This window comes from Ascochyta rabiei, chromosome 22, assembly GCF_004011695.2.
Source record: "Ascochyta rabiei chromosome 22, complete sequence".
Taxonomy (NCBI): Eukaryota; Fungi; Ascomycota; class Dothideomycetes; order Pleosporales; family Didymellaceae; genus Ascochyta; species Ascochyta rabiei.
The window spans coordinates 569,669-589,551 of NC_082426.1; the positions used below are offsets into that span (position 1 = coordinate 569,669).

A 19,883-nucleotide genomic window follows, 5' to 3' on the forward strand; every position below is an offset into this window, starting at 1 on the left:
TTGGGTTGCCCAAGAAAAGCAGTGTGTCGTACTCAACACACGTTACACAGTGAAACAGTACCGTGGTCGATCTCATGTCCAGATGTGTTGCGGATCCAAACTCCGCTGTACCTGCGCACTAATTTCACCTTGGGTACCAGCAGCATCTCTGTTGTGCTGCATCTGATAAACTACCTATGCATACCAGAGTTTGGCGTTTGCGCTTGTCGATCCACTTTCCCTTTCCCATCGACTGCAGAACTGTTCCCTCTGTTGCTATTCGTGCCCTTACCACCCCCGCAGACCCAATGCTTGGCCTCCTCAACTTAATAGACAGTCGTTGTCCGCACCGAGGACCTCCCTGATCGTGACTCGTGCTTCCCCTCTTTCAGTCTGCTCTCTGTGCGAGGAGACGACTACGCGATATTTTTTGCAATGGCATCTACCGCATCTCAGAAACCAGAAGATCGCGAGGGAAAGGACAAGTACACAGGAAAGCAGGTATTCGAGGTTGACGAATGTACATCTAGTCAGGCCAGCAGCGAAGCAAGCGACAACTCACGCACCTTGTGGCAAAACGTCAAGAAGTACCGCAAAGTTACCTACGTTACATTCGGTCTCACCTCCGCAATCCTACTCTATGGCTACGACAATGTTGTGGTTGGCACCGTCTCTGCCATGCCAATATTCCAGTAGGTTTTCCAACTCCACCTAGGATCGATTTTCGTCACCTGCCACAACCGATGCTAACAAGTGGGTTCAGAAAGGACTTTGGTATCTTTTACGAGGGTAAATGGATCCTCCCATCGACGTGGCTCGCTCTCTGGAACGTTGCATCTCCCATAGGCGGAATGGGTGGCTCGGTCTTTGGTGGATGGTTGCAAGACAAGATTGGACGTCGTCTTGCACTGGCCATCTCATCCTTCCTTTCTGCTCTTGGCGTTGCCATCATGTACATCTCGTACCTACCGGACGATGTCACTGGCCGACGCGTTGCGTTCCTAGTGGGCAAGTTCTTCCAGGGTGGCGCGATCGGTGCTGTTATGGCTGCATGCCAGACGTATATGTCTGAGATCCTACCACCCGCTCTACGAGGATCTGGCATGGCTTTCTTCCCCGTCTTCACTTTGCTTGGTCAGCTCACCGGTGCACTGGTCATCTTCGGTGCGCTGGGCGCAGACAACGGCTACGCCATCGCGTTTGGGTCCCAGTGGCCTTTCTCCTTCATTCCTATCGTTGTCGCCTTTTTCATACCAGAGTCACCTGTCTATCTTGTTCGCAAGCGCAAAATCGACAAGGCACATGCTGCGCAAGCACGACTAGATCCACCTGGCACGGACACGAAAGCTATAATTGACAAGCTTCTTGCGGACATTGAGCACGAAGAACAGTCTGGCAAAGTTACATTCGCCGAGTGCTTCCACAAGAGAAACTTCCGCCGCACCTTCATCGTCATGTTCTCAAGTGCTCTTCCTCCTATCTTTGGCATTCCATTGCTTGCCAAGGCATCCTACTTCCTCCAGCTCGTCAACATGAAGGCCAACATCTCAATCATTTTTCTCATTTTGGGTATCGTTCTGGGACTGATTGCCAATTGCGTGTCGGTCTGGATTATGGCTCGTGTTGGCCGAAGGCCACTGGTACTAGTGGGTCTTCTGACATCCTCGGCCCTTTGGCTGTCCATGGGTATCGCGAACTGTTTCACGGTTACACCCGCTGTCACATGGTATGTATTACACTGGACGTCATCGTTGCCCTCTACTAACGCTCTTATCAGGTGGACCGCAGTATCCATGATGCTCACCATCACCGTAGCTGGCGTAAGCGTCTGGCCTGCATCCTTCGCCATTGCCGCCGAGACCTCCTCCCTACAGCTCCGCGCCCGTACCCAGGGCCTCGGCTGGTGCGTCTCAGCACTCGCAACCGCTGTTTCTGGTCTCGCATTGCCCTACGTCTTCAATCCTGACGAGGGCAACCTCAGAGGCAAAACAGGATTCACTTATCTCGCAACTTGTCTGGCTGGTGCTGCTGTAGCCTGGTGGCTGATACCAGAGATGAAGGGCAGAAGTGCAGCGGAAATCGATAGGATGTTCGAGTTGAGAATGAGCGCGCGTCAATTCAAGGGCTGGAAGAGCGAGTCGATTGAAGAGCTGACTGTACGAACTTGAGCTTTATCGACCCGTCGTTGATTCTTCCCTTTGGGCGCAGATCTATGCCAACTATGCAACCTTGCGGCCACTGGCGAACAGTAGCACTCCAAAGTTAGACTCCATCCGAAGGGCGAGACGTTGAGAATCTAATGCTCCATCTTACGAGGGCTCGATGGTACACGTAACGACATGCCTAGAGGCTCTATCAACGATGTTAGATCTGGCTGATTGTTCCCTTCTTCGGCCGTGGTGCATACTCAGATGACTGCTTGCGTATACAGACGCTCCGAGCCATGCATGCAAACCATGCCTCCCTTCTGCAACCTCAATCCACATATCGTGCGTGTGACCCCGCGTTTTTGCAGATGAGAACACCCAGACGCAAACATCACGGCGGCGGCAAGGCGACGTCGATGTCAGCAACGCATGGTCTCTGGAAAGACGCAGCAAACCAGGCCTGCGAAATAGAGGTTCGGCGCTCTGACAACGGATCGGATGGCGGTAGTTTTCGAATCCGGGTTGCAAGACGCTGCACTCCTAAACAACGCAGGTTATTGCTTAGTCCTAGCGTCTCGAGGTGATCTGCAGGGCGTCGTCGATCCGGGGGGACTGGAGTAGAAGCGGGTCTTGATGTGGGGCCGCATGTGGAGCCAGTGCAGTGGAGATTGTTGCTGGGGTTACGCTGCTTTGTTGCACTTGTCCGAGCTACGGAGTGGCACAGATCTGCATTCAGAGTATTGTAATTCAGAACTCAGCATCACTAACCACGCTGCCTTATTGCATGAAAGGGAGACGAGTGCACGAGCTAAATGTTAGCATTTAAAAAACTAATTACAGTTCGAAGACAGGCAACGTTTTCACGGTGGAGTGTACAAGAAGGTGTGATGAATATTAGAATTAATACTTGACCAAGCAATATGGTCTTGAGCTATGCATTGCAGAGCCCCAATTGTGCGCCTTGAACATCCCCCATCATGTACGCTAAAAGACCAAAATCTAAGCATGAAACTGTAGTAAGGTCAGCACGATTCGTCACACCCAACGCCTTCACACTAACCAGAAGCAGCACATCATAGAGTGATGTCAGGCAGTGTGATATCAGGCAATGAGATGTCCGGCAAAGCAATGCTGGGGCTCACGTCGGGACTCACGTTGACTGAGTTTCCATTACCCGCCTGGTTGTTGCTGCCTGCGGTGTTTCCGTTTCCATTGCCGTTGCCTGCAGAATTGCCATTGCCATTGCCGTTTCCATTCCCATTGCCGTTACCGAGGAACTTGTTGCCACTGCCTGCAGTTGGGTTGGTGATGGAGCCGATGGTGTTGGTAATGCCGTCGAGAAGGCCACGCTCCTTGAAGTTGACTGTGTTGCCGTTGCCAGCTGAGTTTCCAGAACCGGCTGTGTTTTCGTTTCCGTTGTTGTTGCCAGCTGAGTTGTCATTACCGTTCTTGTTGCCATTACCGTTGCCGTTGTTCTTGAAGACATTGTTGTCGCCGGCACCAGGGTTGGTGATGGAGCCAAGAATGTTTGTGAGACCAGAACCAAGGTCACGATCCTTCAAGATGGAGGGAAATGTGACTGTATTGCCATTTCCGGCCTTGTTACCGCTGCCTGCAACATTTCCGTTGCCATTGTTGTTGCCAGCGGAGTTGCTGGAGATAGATTAGCGGAGGAAGCATGGTTGTCTTAAAAATACTCACTCGTTACCGTTGCCGTTTCCGTTCTGGTTGCCGTTGCCCTCGAAGACGTTGTTGTTGCCGGCACCGGGGTTGATAATGGAGCCAAGGATGTTGCTGAGCTGTGGTGTAGGCGCAGAAAGAACGGTGGAGGAGAAGGAGAAGAGGGACACAGCGATGAATGTGGTGGTCTTCATTGTGAAAGAGGTGGAGTATGCAACAAGCGGAATAGTGCTCAAAGTGAAAGTCGAGAGTGGTGTGCAGGCCGAAGTGATTGAAAGCGGGAGATGAGTAGTCCAGAGTAGAGCTGTGCGACCTCTAGATAATGATCGTCCCTAGCAGATCATCCTCAGCACATGCTCCTGACACCTCTGGTTTCCCCATCTGTTGAATACTTGTCAAGCCTCGTCCGTCATTGCAGATTGCAGAGAAGCGATATACTTTCCATCTGGCAGAGAGCTAAGATCCACCCTTTCATGATGTTCTTGTCGATCAACCACAGACACCACAAACCCTACCCAATTAGAACTATCAGCAACAAGTAGCCGCTTGCCCATTTGGTCGCTCGGGTAGTGAAATTGAGTTTTGTAGCCTCGCCGAAGCCTTAGCGTAAGACGGAGCGATCTTCGGTTATCAAACTTCCGAGCGGAGGTCGACTGCACGCCACACATGCCTGTGTGATGTCAGGTTCCGCAACATGGCAAAAGGCGTGCATATGGATGTTGTACTATCCGTGACAGCACGTCTAGATGCTCAATCGCTTCAGAGGTGTTGTGGTAATCATTCGTCGCTACGCAGTTGAAGTTTTGAGAACAGATCTTCGTGAGTTCAAGCGGCTCCTGACGATTGTCACTTAACCGTGTCAGAGGGATCGGAATCGCAATACCGGTCAATTCTGTGGACCTTTTGGCACTTGCGGGTTCCTGCTCTTGGGCACGTCATTGAAGATCAATCGCCTAAATGGGTTAGTAAATTTGGGGCGCATCCTTTTATGGAAGGAATGATCGGCAACTAGTAAGGATGTAGTGCGAGTCATATCTCGGGCGGAGGTTTGTCCAACTTGACACCATGATCATCGATACATCAGACGCTGCTACTACTACCCTCGACGCTGTACCCAGAGAACTCGATGTGCTAGCATTCAGCTTTCTGCTTGCCCTCCACTGCCGATGCGCTAGACAAGAACGCAAGGACACTTCAGCTTGATGTTGGACTAGCGTCCCGAAAACAAGCAATACCTACTGCGTCCTCTCAGCTGTCTCCGGTCAGCACGACTGGACAGGCACGGCTCTTTGAGCGTGGTTGTGAGTATTGAAACCATGTCCAGAAGCAATGGCACGACTGTAGTCATAAGCACTGGACAAAGCTTCTTCGTGAACGCCTTCACTATGATTGCTTAATAGGCGCTTTGTATCGACCATGGCAGGCTGTTGTATTTTGACATGTCTATATGCGAATGTGTAGATCTTGGTTTTCCAGGGTGCTGCTACTCTGAGCCCTAACCTACTGATTTGGAATAGCGCTTACAACTATTTTCCAAGAGCTTATGTTGCTTGATCTTCCCTCAGCCCTTGGTTTTCCCAAGGGCATGCACCCTGTCCTAGCCACCAACGGCCTGATTGCAGGAGATGAGGATGCGCTTGGAAGGCTACGACTCATTGGCGTCGTCCCCGCTGTCGTTTCCACGCTGGTAGGCGGTATTCCGCTGCGTCTTGGAGACTTTCCCCCCACCAATGCTGCGTATCAATCCAACAACAACGGCTTGTTCAGCGCCAATGCAAAGTGCACCATCGTGCCGGATGTCCTCTCTGGGCCGGGGCTCTACCCAGAAGCCGTCGATATGACATTCGTCACCGCGCCAACACCTCGTTACTCCATCAAGGTCCTAAACAGTATCATCGACTAACCGACGTTGCTGAATGGACTCATGACGGGCCTGTGGCAGCAGAACACCCATTTCCTTAATGAAAGCACCGCCCAGGCACAGTTTAGATGCGGGAACGTCATACTGGGTCTTGCGGCGAGCGGTGCTGGAACTATATCTGGTACGCTGCAAGGAAAATATGCAGACGTGCATGGCTTTTCGGCTTGTGCGCAGTTGGTGGGCTATACGGCTCAGAAATGTCAAGGTCTGGAAAGCGCCGCATGATGCGGAGGTAGCTGCTCGTAGCTAACTCACTCTTTTCTGAAATCCGCCGGTCGCAACGCAAGTGTGATGGTATCAAATAGTATAGGAGTTGTTGCTTTGTAGAAAAGCATCATGTGTTTCCGTCATGACAGTTTCCTGTTTGTTTCCGGTCTCTTACTGCCCGTCCGCGCCACACCAACATCCCTTGCTTCCTCTTCGTCACTGGCGTCATCGTAGTAGTTCGACATCTTGACCCGCCCATTTTTCTCTTCAACGTCTTCTGGTAGTCTTGGCAGTTCCTTATCCCTCGTCTTGTCACCTATTACCATCTCTATCCTTTTACCACCTGGAATGTCCTTCTCTTCCATGCTCTCCTGGCTATCGACACTCTTCCAGCTTCCGCTGTACTTCGGCAACTCGACCATACTCGGTGTCATGGTTCTTGGTACACTGACTTCGCTCCACACCAGACGAAGCAGAGGAGAGAGACAAGGGAGGCAGGCGGTCAGTATGCCTATGTCAACTTCGATCTGGGACCAAACGGGGATCCAGGCCCATGTCCTGTTGAAGCTGTTAGATGGGCTGTGGTTGAGCAGACAGTGAGGCTGAAATATTCAGTGCAAGGGGATGAAAAGCAGAGAGGCCACTGATATATACGCGAGAGCTCCGGGAGACGTACCAGCTTGAATCCGCCTGCTGCCATCCCACACCATGCTGAATTTCGTTGCCACTCGTGAAAATTTCACAGAGACGCATGGTGCTTGCTACAACAGGAATGAGGCCAATGGAGAAAATGACGATGAGAGCCGCTGTCAATGTTGTCAGATTTAGGTCATAAAAAGTGATCGAAATGAGGACCCAAAGGGAGCAGAACAGAACTCACTCCTTTGTCGCTTGTTGAATTTCAGCAGGGGTAGCAATGGTAATGGATACAACAGCAGCACCACGTCAGTAAATACATTTATGGCACCTTGAACGTGCATGAACACTGTGCTGTCAATGCACATTATGGGAAGCTGCTCCAGATTCCAGGCTGCGCTGATGGGTAGACAGGAGAAGATCTGGACCTGTGAAGCGTAAACACGATGATACTAAAAGTGGGCACAGATACTGACAAGGACGACAGCAACGGTAAAGGCTGATATTAACCCAGCCGTTGCCCAGATGGCGCGTGACTGGACGATGAGAGGTAGACCTCGCTTCCCGGAGCCAATGCGATGGAAGAGTGCCAGAACGGACATTTTCACTGCCCTAAAGAATAATTTAGAGGTTGAGTTGTAAACGGGAAAGCGAGCATACCAATTCGCTACAAAGTATACCAGCAGGTTGATCCATTTGTACTACTCGAGGTTAGATTGATGTGCTGATGCGCAACGCACACATCTCACCATCAACATGAGTTCGAAATCCTCTTTGTGGAGTTCTGATGAGTGTCGGCCTCTCCCGTGTTCGACTTGTAATATGATAGTGGCTGTCTGAGCCAATCCCAAAGACTTCGGCTTCATCAGCTCGTCCGAAAGATAGTTGTATTGGCGACACATACAGCGGCAACCAAGATGAAGAGATCATCCAACCCGAACTTTTTTACTATAAATCCTCGCGTGAAGAAGCTGGATGTCTGTCAGTGTTATTTCGTACCAATTCATAGTGAGTGTACTGACCGAAGCAGGACGAAGAAAACAGCGACAGTGTACTGTGCCATGGTGACGCGATTCAACAACGGGCCTTGATTGGAGGCAGCTGACATAATGATGTGCCCCATATCAATCCGTATGCCGATATTTCCTATGATTTGTGGTTCCAACAAAAAACATGGAGTCCTCCAACTGACGCCAGACTCGTTAGGAGGGGAAAGTGAAATACTGTAAGAAACAACGGACTGTGGTGTCAAAATGACTGACAGAGGAGCGACAGAAAGCCAAAAAGATGGAAGGTGGGTGAGCGGGGACTTGTGGATTTTTTGTGGGTGGAGACACTTGGTATCGTGCTCCCAAACACGTTCGGCATGGTCCAACAACGTAATGCCGTGGCACTGAAACCCATGCTTCTGGAAGGTTCAGATGGGAAAGCGAAGACGTGCGGCTGTGGGTGCTTCCACCTGGTAGCTGTGATGCAGGTAATGGTGCGGCACGTCCTGTAACAGAACGCGTGTCGAAACTTTAACTCGGCCCAACGACGCGGTCTTGGGCGATGAATAGAACGCGTGCCCAAGGCTTGGGGAATTGAACAGTCTTCAGTGGTTGTATGTTCGCCGTCAGCAAGACTGCAGCTGGGTTATCCGCTGAAAGCGAGGCATGTAATGAGCGATCATCCCAGAACGCCGGTTCGCGGATGCATGAAAGCCCATCCTTACCAACCGACGCGGAGAGACGTGGCAGTTTGAAATAAGGATCAGGTCCCATGCTGTGCATCATCTGGAGTTTGGTGATTTGGTTGTTTGCAGGTCAAGCCTTCTGACGCGGATGTTCTCTCTGTATCACGTGTCGTACGGAAGGATTTGGCTGGTGTGACTGAGCACAGGGAGTAGTTTAGTTGCGAGCGTAACATTGTAGAGCGGAACAAGATGAAAGAGATGTCTACATGCTTGAAAGTGCGCTTACTGTGTTGTCAACAGGTGCAGCAACAGTCCATCGTAGAAAGCACAGCATGGACGCAACAAGGTCGAGGGGTTGACAGTCCCTCGACAGATGTCACAGGTCTTGCCTAGGAAGGTCAGAACGGCTAAGGTCTGGTTACTCGACAGTCGACAGCTCAAACCACAGCAGCTAACAATTCTGTAATGCTGACTAGCTGTTGGCAAGCCGGCATGTCCTGCTCGTTTTCGTGACGCTGTCGCGGCCAGACCTGAGTCGACTTGGACGCTGCCGAGACGACACCACGACTGTTATGCCATAGTGTGCAGCACTGCACATCTCAACGGCCAAGGGCCTCCGGTAGCTACGAGCATTCGTCAAGAACATGTGTTCGCATGGCGATAAGCGAGAAGGAGTTGATTGGGACCAAGAAGAGAAGGAGGCTGTGACCCCAGCATGCAGCGTCACGACCACGGAACACGAGCAGATTGCGTTTTTGGATCGAGAACGTTTGGTGTGTTGTGTTGTGTTGTGTTGTGTTGAGCTGCTGATCTCACCTGACCTGGTCTGATCTGGAGTGTTCGTTCAATGAGGCGAGGATGCGGAAGATCCGATGCGGCCTAGTGTGGCGCGCGCGAAGGACGATTACCGGCTCCACGAGGGGATGCGTTCCTCTCACGTCATGGTGTCCGAATGAACGGCTTCCTCGCCAGCATGGTTGTAAGATTGCGGGGAGCGCATCCCTGTGCAGCCTTGGAAGAAGCACAGCCGCTGTAGCCCGCGGGGAAGAAACGCCCACTTGAGCACGGCAGGTCAAGCTCATGCCCTTTCACCGTCGGTAAGCTGTAAGCCCATCCAACAAACCGGGAAGCTGCGGTTGAGCTTGTCTGCTTGTCTGCCTACCACCTTCCACAGCCTCAACGACCACCTACGCTCTTCCCTCGAGCGTCGAAAACGACCATTGCGTGAGCAGCAGTCCACCGGAGCTGCCGCACTCGTGCATCGAATGATTGCGCTGTGAAGTGAGCGCTGGTATGTTCGCTCCCGCACATGCACATGCACATGCACATGCACTCGCCCTGTGCAACCACCTAGTTCCCCTCTGCCCTTCTATGAGCATCCTTTCTCGCCCCAACCGCCACCGTCTACGCTCCCTGTGGACGAGTAGCGGACGCCCGTCTTCACCTACTGACGATATTCCTCCCAGGCCAGATCCTACCACCAAGAGCCCCAGTTCCCTCAATCCCCTCGCAAAACTGACACGACACGCGAGCGATCCTACTCTGCAGAACGCTCGCAGCTCTCCACCTTCTGCCCCCTTGTCTTCCTCGGCGGTAACAGCCAAAGCCAACATGCAGGGCGACGCTACCATTACTTTCACGCAGCCGGGCGTGCAGCCGCCTGTCTATGTCGTCACTTCCCTCAGCACGCCGCCATGGGCACCTCTTGAGCTGAAGCCGAGCGAGGAGAAGACGCCGTCTGGCGACATGGTCTTTGAGCACAGGTTTGGCAACGTCGCCGAGGGTAGCTACCAGTACAAGATCCGCATTGGTGAGGGACATTGGGTTCTTGACGAGTCCAAGGAAACTGGTGCGTAGTATCATGTCTCTTCCTAGCTCTTTTTTTTTGACACAGAGTAGCTGCAGATGAGCTCGGCAACCGCAACAACGTCGTTCACGTCAGTCCCGCGGAATCCAACGCTGCTATCGACCGTACAGCAAATACCAAAGATACGCTCGATCGCAAGGACAGCACGCTTGACACAAGTGATATGAATCCAGGACCCATCCCGTTCGTGGTCGTGGAGAAAGCCACCGACCGAAACCAGCCAGAGTATGGCGACGTGCATCCTAGGAGCTTTGTCGTGGACGAGTCCAAGCGCGCTGCCGACCCAGACCCGGACTTTGAAGAAACCAAGACAGACTCTCCCCTCGACACCGAATCACTCAAGTCACCAGAAGTGCCTCTCGTCATGGTCGAGAAGGTGGACGATAAGCCAGTGAATGGGGACGACTTTGGTCAAAATGCAACCAACGGCCGAAAGTTGGCACACGAGCTGGGATCCGCAGATGCATCGCCAGATCGGCTCATCATCTCGCCTGACGAATCCAATGAGCTTGAATCTGAGGACGAGCAAGCCCCACTGTTCCGGCACGAGTCGTTCCAAGATTCCAAGGCATCTTTACCTGAGCCTGCCATGGATGCAATTGAAGAAGAGTCTGTACAATCTTCGACCGACCATACCAGCTCAGGAGACGCCATGGATACACCTTCGGCGGAGTCGCAGGATGAATCACAGGACAACAACGAGCTGGGCCATGGCCCTCTTCTCCCCCACGAAACAGACTTCCGGGACAATGCAGGCGAGCTTAAGAGCATGTCTCTTCTTTCTCACGAGACTGAAGATGAAACAAAAGAGGACGATGAGTTCACCGAAGGGCCCTTGCTTTCCCACGAGACCGGTTTTACCCTACCAGCCAGAGATGACGACAGCGACTATGAAGAGGACGAGCATGACGTAGCTCCGCTGTTACCACACGAAACTGGTTCCTTGTCGTATAAGGTCAGCGAGGCCGCTATCAGAAGCAGTCGCCTTACAAGGGACAAGTATGAAGACGAACCATATCACTACACGCAACACGGCGACGACTCAGACGACGGCGAAAATCACGGAGAGCTGGACCTTGCTCCTACCTTTTCACACGAACGAGACCTGCTCGCTGAAGACCATGGAGCACCCCTGCTTCCGCACGAACGAGGGTCTGCAGCTGAAAGTGTGTCTGGATCTGAGCGATCTAGTAGCATGAGTCCGACAACATACGAGAGTGCTTATCCGGCTCTCGGGCAAGAGATGGACTCTGCTGGTGAAATATTTGGCGGCTCAATGCGCTCTTCATTTTTCAGAACGAGGACTAGCAGTAGTACGCTTCCGAACAAGTTGCCCCGATCGGACGCAGAGGACCTCAATCTCCACGACCTGGGACTGGAAGCCTTCCCCGTCGGTCGTGACCAGATCTATGAGCGTGTGGCAACTATTGGCCGTAAACTTCCCGAAGACGAGACGCACGACATGCCGACCTCACCACAGTCATCGGTTTTTTCGCAAGCTTGCTCTTCGGTCGACCTCGTACCGGTCAAATCGTACCTCTCTTTGGCGTCGGTGCGCGAAGATTCGGAAGAGGAAGACGAGGGGCAAGACGCAGACGTCGAATCTCTTCCCTCACCCGTGTTCATGAGCCAACAGAGCGCTAGATTCGCTCGCGATACAGACCCTCTTGCTACGCCCCATCCTGACGATAGCAAACAGCTTGGATTCGTGCCCGACGAAAAACCTGAGACGGAAACCACTCACGCTGCCGAGTCTAGCGAAGCCGACAGTGTTAGCAAGACTGACGGTGCCAAGGACAGCTCAAAGGGCATGACTAGCCTGTCCGACATTGTCGCTTCGAGAGCAACGGTCATGAACACTCTGACACCACCGCTCACTCCGAGAGCGCTTCAGGCAATCTCTGACAAGGAGACACCCATGACTGCACCCGAGTCAGAACTTCGTCAACGTCGAGAACCTGTGAAGGACAACACCGAAAGCTCGCTGCCTATTCCACGTCCTGACAACAAAGACCAAGGTCTTTGCAGCACTGATCCCCTCGTAGTGACATCGGGCGCCGAGGAACCGAAGCCTAGGAAGAGCAGTCTGCAGGATTGGAAACGGGCTAGGTGAGCTCCTGCATTTCATTGCCTAACCGTAGTCATCGGCTATGACCGCCGTTGAGTATACGATGAATACTGTATCGGGCTCAGACTGACCCAAGACAGCATTGGCGTCCCAGCCGTGGTCGCTGCCGTAGCCGCATGTTACTATCTTGCTGTAGTACGATAGGACGAACGAGCTTTGGTTCGAAACGCGCGTTGAAGGCATTGGCAGATTGCATGACACGTGATGGCGTATGGCGTATGGGTATGGCGGTATTCTGGCGCTTCGGCGCGTTTCCGAGTCATGAACACATCCTCCCTCTACTCTTGGGTCTGCGTTTCGATGTGAAGATTGTGTCTACTTGCTGTGCTATGGACTATCCACTGAACCGGGTATCACGTTTTCGACGCCGTCCATTACTTTTTTTGTTTTGTTGCCTTTTTTTCTTCTCCTTTCCTTTCTTTTTCTCTGCTACCTGCCAACTCGATCTCTCTTCACCGTCTCCCAACATGCCCCGGCAGTTCAACAGGCTTCGTCTGCTCGCGCCCACCCAACTCGGTCACTACATGACCCGCCATCTCATACTTGGCCACACTGCTATCGTGGTCCAGTTCGGCCTTGAACGGCTCGTCGGTCATGGCTTGTGGGTGCAGGGTGCGCTTCTGCAGCCGGCGCCGGCGGTGTAGGAGTGCGAGGACCAGGAGTAAGATTACAGCGGCGAGGCCTAGGACGCCACCCAAGCTGGCTTTGCCGGCTGTTGAGAGGCCGGATGAGGGACGTGGGGATGTTGAGTCTGTGGACAAAGACGAGGAAGATGTTGGGGCGGGTGATGTGATGGTGGTGCTTAGGAGCTGTTGGAGTTTGTGGTTGGTTAGTTTAGTATCCTGATCTCCTCTCCGTCCCCGTGCCTTGATTTAAGAGAACAACAGGTACAGTTTTCAGCTGCTTCAACTTACAGTCACGCTGGAGTACGCCTTGTCATCGATGTTGGCCAGCGTGTCGAATCCCCAGCGCTGCTTGTTCTGCGGCGCAGAGATGTTCTTATCCATTGTCACGAGCCCATCGCTCCGCGCTGCGAAGTGGAATTCCGTCCCGTTCGCGCTGTTCCACAGATACCACGTCCCATCCCCCCAGCTGCCGAAGCGCCAGAAGACGGAGTTGTCGGCCACGTCGCCCCGCAACATGAGCGGCGTTATGGCGCCTGCTGCGTCGGCGGGTTGGGTGCCGATGAAGCCGTTTGCGCCGCTGGCTTTGCAGCGGAGTACGTACGCGGTTGCGTTGATGGGGTAGATTTGCCAGCGCTGGGTTGCAATGTCCGGGTTGGTGTTGTTGAAGAAGACGGCGCCTGTTGTGCCGGCGCGGTTGTACAGGTTGGTGCCTAGGAGGGAGGTACGGTTGTCGTTGTTGACGTACATGGAGTACCACTGGTTTGTGTCAAGATTGGGTGTCGACATGTTGTGTGTGCTTGCTGGGTGGTGGAGTGGTGCAAGGCAGTGAGGTTAATGATGAAAGAGTGGAAATCGAGAGCCAGCCTGAAAGGGGCACATGTCAGACTTGAATCCCATTCTTGTGGTCGGCCTCCAATGCTTGTGCAGTAGCGTATGGAGAGTTGCCAATCGATATAGGAGACAGGCTAGTGTTGAGTTGAGGCTGGGGGCCAAATGCTGTACTTGTACTGCTGTGGAATCCAAAAACTTGGTACGCCCAATCAGCGACGAAACAGACCACTACAGCAGCAGACCACACATAGCTCAGCAGGCGTCCCGCAGCTTCGGGTACAGGATGAGCCAAGCTGGTCCATTCAAAGTAGCAGTGTCAGAAGGATCTCGAGACTCGAAAAACGTGCTCAGCACGCATCAGCGGTGCGACAAATGTGCCCGTCTAGACTTGGGCAGGCTCGGTACGCGTTAGACCAGAGACTGCCTCTTATAGTGGAACCTCTCACTACTCTCGCATCCGATTTAGATGAGCCGGCAACATGGCGGTATTGGTAGCGTCCATGATGTGCGTGATGCGTTTGTTGTGTACTCGACAGAGCACAGCACGACTCCGTGGAGTGTTGTTGTTGTTGTTGTTGGAGGAGGAGGAGGAGGAGGAGGAGTACGGAAGGACGAACGCGAAGAACGAGTCGTCATACCTTCCCAATGAGGAAAGTTAGGTCATGTGCCATCGATCACGGGAGATTCCCGCGCGCGCTTTCCGTGCGTGACCTTTTGTTCGCGCGCGCGCGCTCTGCGCCAACGCCAAACCACCACAACCCGAGCTGCGAGTACGTGACCCAAACTCTCCCACCTAGCCGCGCATACCAACAGTCTCCTGCCGGACGAGCAAATCCTCAAGGCTGACGCGACTAGATCCCAGTGAACGACAAATCCCCGTCACAAGCGAACGGCGGGCGTCTAATCCACCCCGACGAGCGCGGTGCATGACCCAAGAACGGAAAGCAGAGGGAATGGCGCATCTGTGTACGATGCGCTTACGCCGCCTTTGAATCACGGCACGAAGATGACAAGGCGAGCTTCGCACCTAAGCTCTGGGTAGAATCCATGGAACCCTCCCCCGCCCGACCTTGGGCGGGCTTCCGTAGCAAAAGCACGCTCCCCCAGCCGTTCCCACGCGCGTTGAGGAAAAAGTAAAAGAGTCGAAGCCAGGCGCTCTCGGTGCACTCTCCGCTGTTCCTGCGGTCTTAGGGTCGAGGTTCGGCGCTGGGTGTGGGACGCCGCGGGCTGATGACACGAAACAAGTAGTTTTCAATCCGAGCGCCTTCACCTCTCGGTGTCGCAAAGTGGGGATGCGTGGTCATTGTTGCTGGGCGGCTGCTGCTGAAGGAATTCGGGGGAGGTGGACGTGGTTGGTGGTTTGGACCATGCTCCAACATCTGACCGCTGGCAGATGGAAGAGAAAAGGGGGTCCAGTGATGATGTTCCACCGCGCGATGGGGCATTAAAGCCAAAGTCGATCAGGAACCCGTGGTGCTGGATACCTCCCGCTCCGCTGCGCGAGGTGGAAGGTGCCGCGTGGGGCCTTGTGAGAACAGCGAGAGAGCTAATCTGAGGACTTTACTATATATGTTCTTTCTATAAGAAAAGTGAAATAGCTAATCTAAGAACTTTACTATATTCTTCCCTTATAAGAAAAGTAAAAGAGCTAATCTAAGAACTTTACTATATATATTTCTTATATAACAAGTAAGAGAGCTAATCTAAGAACGCTACTACATTCTCTTCTCAAAGAAAGGATCAAAAAAGAGAAGAATTCATCTCATTCCACATGGTTACTTGCTACGATTGAGTTTATGAATATGAACATGGATATGAACATGGATATGAACATGCTTCACCTTTTTCAATTTTTTTATGCTGCATTTCTCCTTTCCTTTCATGCTGCAATGTCATCGAGGAATGCTTTTGGTCGTCGGCTTGGGTAGGTTGGATTTCCTAGGGAAAAGAAAGAGGATCAGAAGAGAGAGGATCAAAGAGAAATAGGATCAAAAAGAGAAAAAAGGAAGGAGAAAAGTGGTACAAATGCAAACCAGGCTACAGAATACATCTTGTCTTGTCTCGTCGTGCCATGTCAGATCAGATCAGATCAAGAAGTCACGACGAACAAGCCGTGGCCGCTCGCTCAGCCCATGTCAGCGCGCGGCTAAAAGTGCACGCCCAGAAACTAACACCACACCCCGTCGACCCTCGCACCCAGCTGACATGGTACGTGGGCGCCACTCTCCCCGGCGAGCGCAGGCCGCTGATGCCGTAGACTCTGCGCCGCTGTTCCACCACCTCGTCAAACCACGCCTGCTCGTCCAGGTCGGTGCACATCCACACGCTGCCTCCGCAGCCAAAGAAGCCGTGGGCAGCCCAGTTGAAGTGGCGCTGGCGGAACGTCTTGGCGGGGAGACGTGTGTGCGAGTTGCTGCGCCGCTAGAACCGGTCTCGCTGTCGCGTGCGGTAGATGGTGAAGCCGACGTAGGCGCCCGTTAGCGCCAGACCCAACAGGACAAACTTGACAAGGAGCCACGTCCAGCTGCCCGACTCCTGCTCTCCTGTCATGCTCGAGGCCGTCTTGCCAGGCTTGGTGTTGCCAGAGGCAGGGGCCTGGCCGGGGTTGCGCTTGTACAGGTTGTCGGCCCTGACGGAGACGATGTCGAAGTTGTCCGAGAGCTCGCCTGTCTCGGCGGAGAAGCCCAGGTAGGCGACGGGCGGGATCTTGAAGTTGGGGATCTCGAAGCACGTCGTGTACTCGTTTTCCGACTTGTACTGCAGGTCGAGCTTGAAGAACGAGTCTTGGAAGTACGTCATGCGGGCTTTGGTGGGGACTTGGGAGTTGCGGATACCGCGGGCCTGTTGGTGTTCCGGTTAGTGTTATCTCTTGTTTTCCACTCAAGCTGGCAGGCACGTACCGAGCAGCCGGCGACCTCGTTGGCCTTGCCGTCGTTGTCCTTGTCGTAGGGCGTCTTGCCGTCGCCGCTCATGGCCATGATGTAGGGGAAGACGGTGCCCGGGCGGTTATTCTTGTACGTGTCGACGAAGATGCCGAGGCCCTCGAAGTTGTCGGCGTGGCCAAAGACGGGCCCTCGCTGTGCGCGCTGCTTGGTGAGCCAGATGGCGAAGCCGTCGCCGTAGAGGTTGCCCTGGCCATGGACCTTGAACTCGACTACAATCTACTCGCGTGAGCGTGAGCGCCTGCGCTTGTGTGGGGGGCACGAGGGGTGGGGGCGGCGCACCTCCCAGTTGGTGGCGGTCAGGGGCACGCGCGAGAACAGCCAGCCGTCGCGCGAGGGCTTGTCCGACGCGAGGCGGATGTACTGGTCGGTCCGGATGATGGTGTCGCCGCCAAAGTCCCACCAGCGGCTCTGCATGTCCGAGTCGAGGTAGGGCTGTGGGTGCGGTTAGGAGGCGTCTGTACGGCGCATGGCTGTGCATGCGGGGCGAGTGGCGGGGCGGGCGACTTACCGGCTCGAGGCTGTGTGTGCGCAGCTGCGTGGGTTGGTCAGCGTGGGAGTGAAGGTGGGCCAGCAGAAGAGCAGCAGCGTACCGAGATGGCCTTGATCTCCGGGTCCTCACTCAGCCCCAGGCTGCTCACGCCCGCCAGGCTCCCCGCCAGCAGGCACAGGCTCGCCCACGGTCTTGTGAACAGCATCGTCGCACGGCGGTCAACGGCTTGTCGAGCTGTCTCGCGCTCCAGTTGGCGATGGCTCGAGGGCGCGAAGAAAGCACGAGGCCGGTGGTGCTTTCGCAATTCGAGTCGTGTCGCAATTCAAGTCGTGACGAAGAGGCAGCTAGGCAGAGAAGCAGAGAAGCGGAGGAGAAGAGAAGAAGAGAAAAGAAGAGAGCTGGTGTGGGTGTGGGCGGCGCACAGGTGGTTGAGCCGCGGAGGATGCTGGTGATGAGTGGCCTTTCCACCTTGACACCCGACACCCGGACACCTTGACACCTTTGCACGCGGGAGAGCAGGGCAGGGGTACAGGGATCCAGCAACGGGCGCGCCACTGCCACCAAGCACCGACCACCGACACGTCCGACGGAGCCCTTGACGTCGACCACTTTTTTGACGTCGACCACTTTCTTGACGCCGCCAACACCGCAGATACAGAGCAACATCAGCCACCCAAAAACCCATACGCCACCAACACTGCAGATACAGAGCAACATCAGCCACCCAAAAACCCATACGCCACCACACATCACACACCACACACCACACACCACATTACTCCACTACCCACACAATGGCCGACGACAGCAAGATGCAGATCATGCGCCAGGTGCAGCAAGAAGCCGCCATGCAGAACGCGCGCATGCTAGTCGAGGTACCCAGCACTCCCTCTCTCCCACCCCGTACCACCCCTCCCAATCCAGCACCTAACCAAGAAACCCAGAAACTCAACGAGCACTGCTTCGAGCGCTGCGTCCCCAAGCCCGGCACCTCGCTGTCCAGCGGCGAGGAGGGCTGCTTCAAGTCGTGCATGGAGAAGTACATGAGCGCCTGGAACACGGTCAGCAAGCAGTACGTCGCTCGCATACAAAAGGAGAGTGCTGCTGGCGGTCTGAGTCTGTGAAGGAGCAAGGGCGAGAGGGCCGAGGCTTTGAGGTCTGGACGACATGGTGGATGAGACAGGTTCAAGATAGGCATGTTGGACAAACACCCTCTGTATCATATTGTACAACATCAGCAAGCGCTGTGTAGGAGAGTATGCGCTATGTGGTATACACCCTATACACCAGAAAACAACGACGCCGCTATGCATAGGCTCGTCTCCACAAACACTACTCAGGCAGAGAATTCAGACAACTGCTCCAGCAGACACCTCCAACAGACACCTCCAACAGACACTCCACCACACACCTCCAACAGACACCTCCAACAGACACTCCACCACACACCTCCAACAGACACCTCCACCACACACCTCCAACAGACACCTCCACCACACACTCAACCACACACCTCCACCACACACCTCAAGCAGCCGGCTTGGCAAACGCCTTCTGTCGCTGCGCATACTCCTTGACAATCACCGAGCAGTTGACCTCCTGGCACAGCCTCTTGCGCCGGCTCGCATCCAGCTTGGTCGCAAACTCCAGCCCGCTCGCCCGCTCCACCGCCTCGACGGGCACCTCAAAGTCGGTCAACGGCTTCTTGTTGTCGATGCGCGCATTCGGCAGCACAAACGCGCCCAGCGCCACCTTGCCGCCCAGCGCCCCGTCCTCGGCGAAGATGACCTTGTAGAAATGCGTAGGCACCGCGACATTAGGCGGCGTCCCAATCATCTCGTAGCTGACGCGCCACTTGCCGTCCGCCTCGCGCTTGGGCAGGTACAGCGGGCCCGTGACAATCCGCACGCTCGGGTAGTGGTGCGTCAGCCTCCGGCAAAAGTCCTCAAAGTGCGCCCAGTAGTCGCGGTTGAAGCCGTCGCCCACCTGCGGGCACATGTTGCTCAGCGCAAACGTGTCGTCCATGGCCTCCTGGCTCCACTTGGCGTCCGCCGCAGGCACCTGGTGGCCGCGGTCATAGCCGCTGCGGAAGTAGTCCTTGAGCTTTGCGCGGAACTTCTCCGGGATGCCTACGTCCTCGACAAACACACTGTGCCTGCGGTCCGCGTTGCTGTTGGCGAGCGACGCCGGCGTGATGTGCTCGGCGACCCACGCTGGGTTGCGCCGCTCGCGGTCATACGACGACGTCAGCGAGGCTGCAGGGCGGAGGTCGTTGACCGGGCCGGGGAATCCATACTGGAAGAGCCCGTTGGGGTCGACGGGCGGCGGACGGCGGGCGGCGGCGGGCGCAGGTGTAGAGGGAACGGCGGGAACTGGGCTTGGTCGCGGCAGGCCGGTGACGGTGGCGGCGGCGGCGGCGGTGGTGGTGGTGGTGGTGGTGGTGACGGGCGTGAGTGGGAGGCTGTCTTTCTTCGTCGAGTACAAGGCCGCTGTTGCTGCTGCGCCGGCCGCTGCACCGCCAGCTGCAATGATGGCAAAGGTGACTTTGGACATGGCTGCGGCAGACCAACGCGGGTAACGGGCTGTAGGCAGCGTCGCTCGCTCTTATGGGCAGCCAACACAGGCAGGAGCGATCAGGTGTCCGGACTGCGCGTGCAGAGTGTCTCAAACGCGTCGAGTCGTGCCCCGGTCCTTCGCTGGCGGCTACTGTCAAGAAGGTCATCCACGGAATTTAAAGAGCCGCCTTGCCCC

General features: G+C 54.6%; 11 protein-coding genes across 11 annotated transcripts, besides 11 other annotated features; 4 read left to right on the top strand and 7 right to left on the bottom strand.

Moving 5' to 3' along the window:
• Positions 1-414: 414 nt before the first annotated feature.
• On the top strand, positions 415-2,147 carry EKO05_0011397 (uncharacterized protein; the record flags this gene model as incomplete). The annotated part of the gene is made up of 3 exons (XM_038944440.1): positions 415-671; positions 743-1,705; positions 1,757-2,147. The coding sequence occupies 3 exons, from the start codon at positions 415-417 to the stop codon at positions 2,145-2,147; spliced, it is 1,611 nt and encodes a 536-aa protein (XP_038792587.1).
• A 1,052-nt stretch (positions 2,148-3,199) lies between these two features.
• Positions 3,200-4,000, bottom strand: EKO05_0011398 (uncharacterized protein; the record flags this gene model as incomplete). Its single annotated transcript, XM_038944268.1, has 2 exons — positions 3,200-3,779; positions 3,828-4,000. 2 exons carry the CDS (start codon positions 3,998-4,000, stop codon positions 3,200-3,202), a joined length of 753 nt encoding a protein of 250 aa, XP_038792588.1.
• Positions 3,829-3,865: a tandem repeat.
• A 1,349-nt stretch (positions 4,001-5,349) lies between the features above and the next one.
• On the top strand, positions 5,350-5,709 carry EKO05_0011399 (uncharacterized protein; the record flags this gene model as incomplete). Its single annotated transcript, XM_038947551.1, has 1 exon — positions 5,350-5,709. The coding sequence occupies one exon, from the start codon at positions 5,350-5,352 to the stop codon at positions 5,707-5,709; it is 360 nt and encodes a 119-aa protein (XP_038792589.1).
• Positions 5,710-6,074: 365 nt separating this feature from the next.
• On the bottom strand, positions 6,075-7,693 carry EKO05_0011400 (uncharacterized protein; the record flags this gene model as incomplete). The annotated part of the gene is made up of 8 exons (XM_038944272.2): positions 6,075-6,492; positions 6,611-6,740; positions 6,815-6,998; positions 7,047-7,182; positions 7,231-7,271; positions 7,320-7,424; positions 7,475-7,541; positions 7,593-7,693. The coding sequence occupies 8 exons, from the start codon at positions 7,691-7,693 to the stop codon at positions 6,075-6,077; spliced, it is 1,182 nt and encodes a 393-aa protein (XP_038792590.2).
• Positions 7,694-8,090: 397 nt separating this feature from the next.
• Positions 8,091-8,345, bottom strand: EKO05_0011401 (uncharacterized protein; the record flags this gene model as incomplete). Its single annotated transcript, XM_059637982.1, has 1 exon — positions 8,091-8,345. The coding sequence occupies one exon, from the start codon at positions 8,343-8,345 to the stop codon at positions 8,091-8,093; it is 255 nt and encodes an 84-aa protein (XP_059493965.1).
• A 674-nt stretch (positions 8,346-9,019) lies between these two features.
• Positions 9,020-9,046: a tandem repeat.
• A 504-nt stretch (positions 9,047-9,550) lies between these two features.
• Positions 9,551-9,578: a tandem repeat.
• Positions 9,579-9,856: 278 nt separating this feature from the next.
• Positions 9,857-12,384, top strand: EKO05_0011402 (uncharacterized protein; the record flags this gene model as incomplete). The annotated part of the gene is made up of 3 exons (XM_038944278.2): positions 9,857-10,094; positions 10,145-12,221; positions 12,321-12,384. The coding sequence occupies 3 exons, from the start codon at positions 9,857-9,859 to the stop codon at positions 12,382-12,384; spliced, it is 2,379 nt and encodes a 792-aa protein (XP_038792591.2).
• Positions 12,385-12,618: 234 nt separating this feature from the next.
• Positions 12,619-12,663: a tandem repeat.
• Positions 12,664-12,692: 29 nt separating this feature from the next.
• Positions 12,693-13,652, bottom strand: EKO05_0011403 (uncharacterized protein; the record flags this gene model as incomplete). Its single annotated transcript, XM_038944489.1, has 2 exons — positions 12,693-13,049; positions 13,155-13,652. The coding sequence occupies 2 exons, from the start codon at positions 13,650-13,652 to the stop codon at positions 12,693-12,695; spliced, it is 855 nt and encodes a 284-aa protein (XP_038792592.1).
• A 603-nt stretch (positions 13,653-14,255) lies between these two features.
• Positions 14,256-14,274: a tandem repeat.
• Positions 14,275-14,299: a tandem repeat.
• Positions 14,300-14,884: 585 nt separating this feature from the next.
• Positions 14,885-15,142, bottom strand: EKO05_0011404 (uncharacterized protein; the record flags this gene model as incomplete). Its single annotated transcript, XM_059637983.1, has 1 exon — positions 14,885-15,142. The coding sequence occupies one exon, from the start codon at positions 15,140-15,142 to the stop codon at positions 14,885-14,887; it is 258 nt and encodes an 85-aa protein (XP_059493966.1).
• Positions 15,143-15,493: 351 nt separating this feature from the next.
• Positions 15,494-15,532: a tandem repeat.
• A 214-nt stretch (positions 15,533-15,746) lies between these two features.
• Positions 15,747-15,773: a tandem repeat.
• Positions 15,774-16,118: 345 nt separating this feature from the next.
• EKO05_0011405 (uncharacterized protein) lies at positions 16,119-17,337 on the bottom strand (the record flags this gene model as incomplete). The annotated part of the gene is made up of 5 exons (XM_038944445.1): positions 16,119-16,538; positions 16,598-16,858; positions 16,922-17,074; positions 17,151-17,174; positions 17,233-17,337. 5 exons carry the CDS (start codon positions 17,335-17,337, stop codon positions 16,119-16,121), a joined length of 963 nt encoding a protein of 320 aa, XP_038792593.1.
• A 535-nt stretch (positions 17,338-17,872) lies between these two features.
• Positions 17,873-17,907: a tandem repeat.
• Positions 17,908-17,926: 19 nt separating this feature from the next.
• Positions 17,927-18,256, top strand: EKO05_0011406 (protein translocase subunit; the record flags this gene model as incomplete). The annotated part of the gene is made up of 2 exons (XM_059637984.1): positions 17,927-18,007; positions 18,077-18,256. The coding sequence occupies 2 exons, from the start codon at positions 17,927-17,929 to the stop codon at positions 18,254-18,256; spliced, it is 261 nt and encodes an 86-aa protein (XP_059493967.1).
• A 403-nt stretch (positions 18,257-18,659) lies between these two features.
• Positions 18,660-19,685, bottom strand: EKO05_0011407 (nuclease; the record flags this gene model as incomplete). The annotated part of the gene is made up of 1 exon (XM_038947553.1): positions 18,660-19,685. The coding sequence occupies one exon, from the start codon at positions 19,683-19,685 to the stop codon at positions 18,660-18,662; it is 1,026 nt and encodes a 341-aa protein (XP_038792595.1).
• Positions 19,445-19,550: a tandem repeat.
• Positions 19,551-19,575: a tandem repeat.
• Positions 19,686-19,883: the final 198 nt, after the last annotated feature.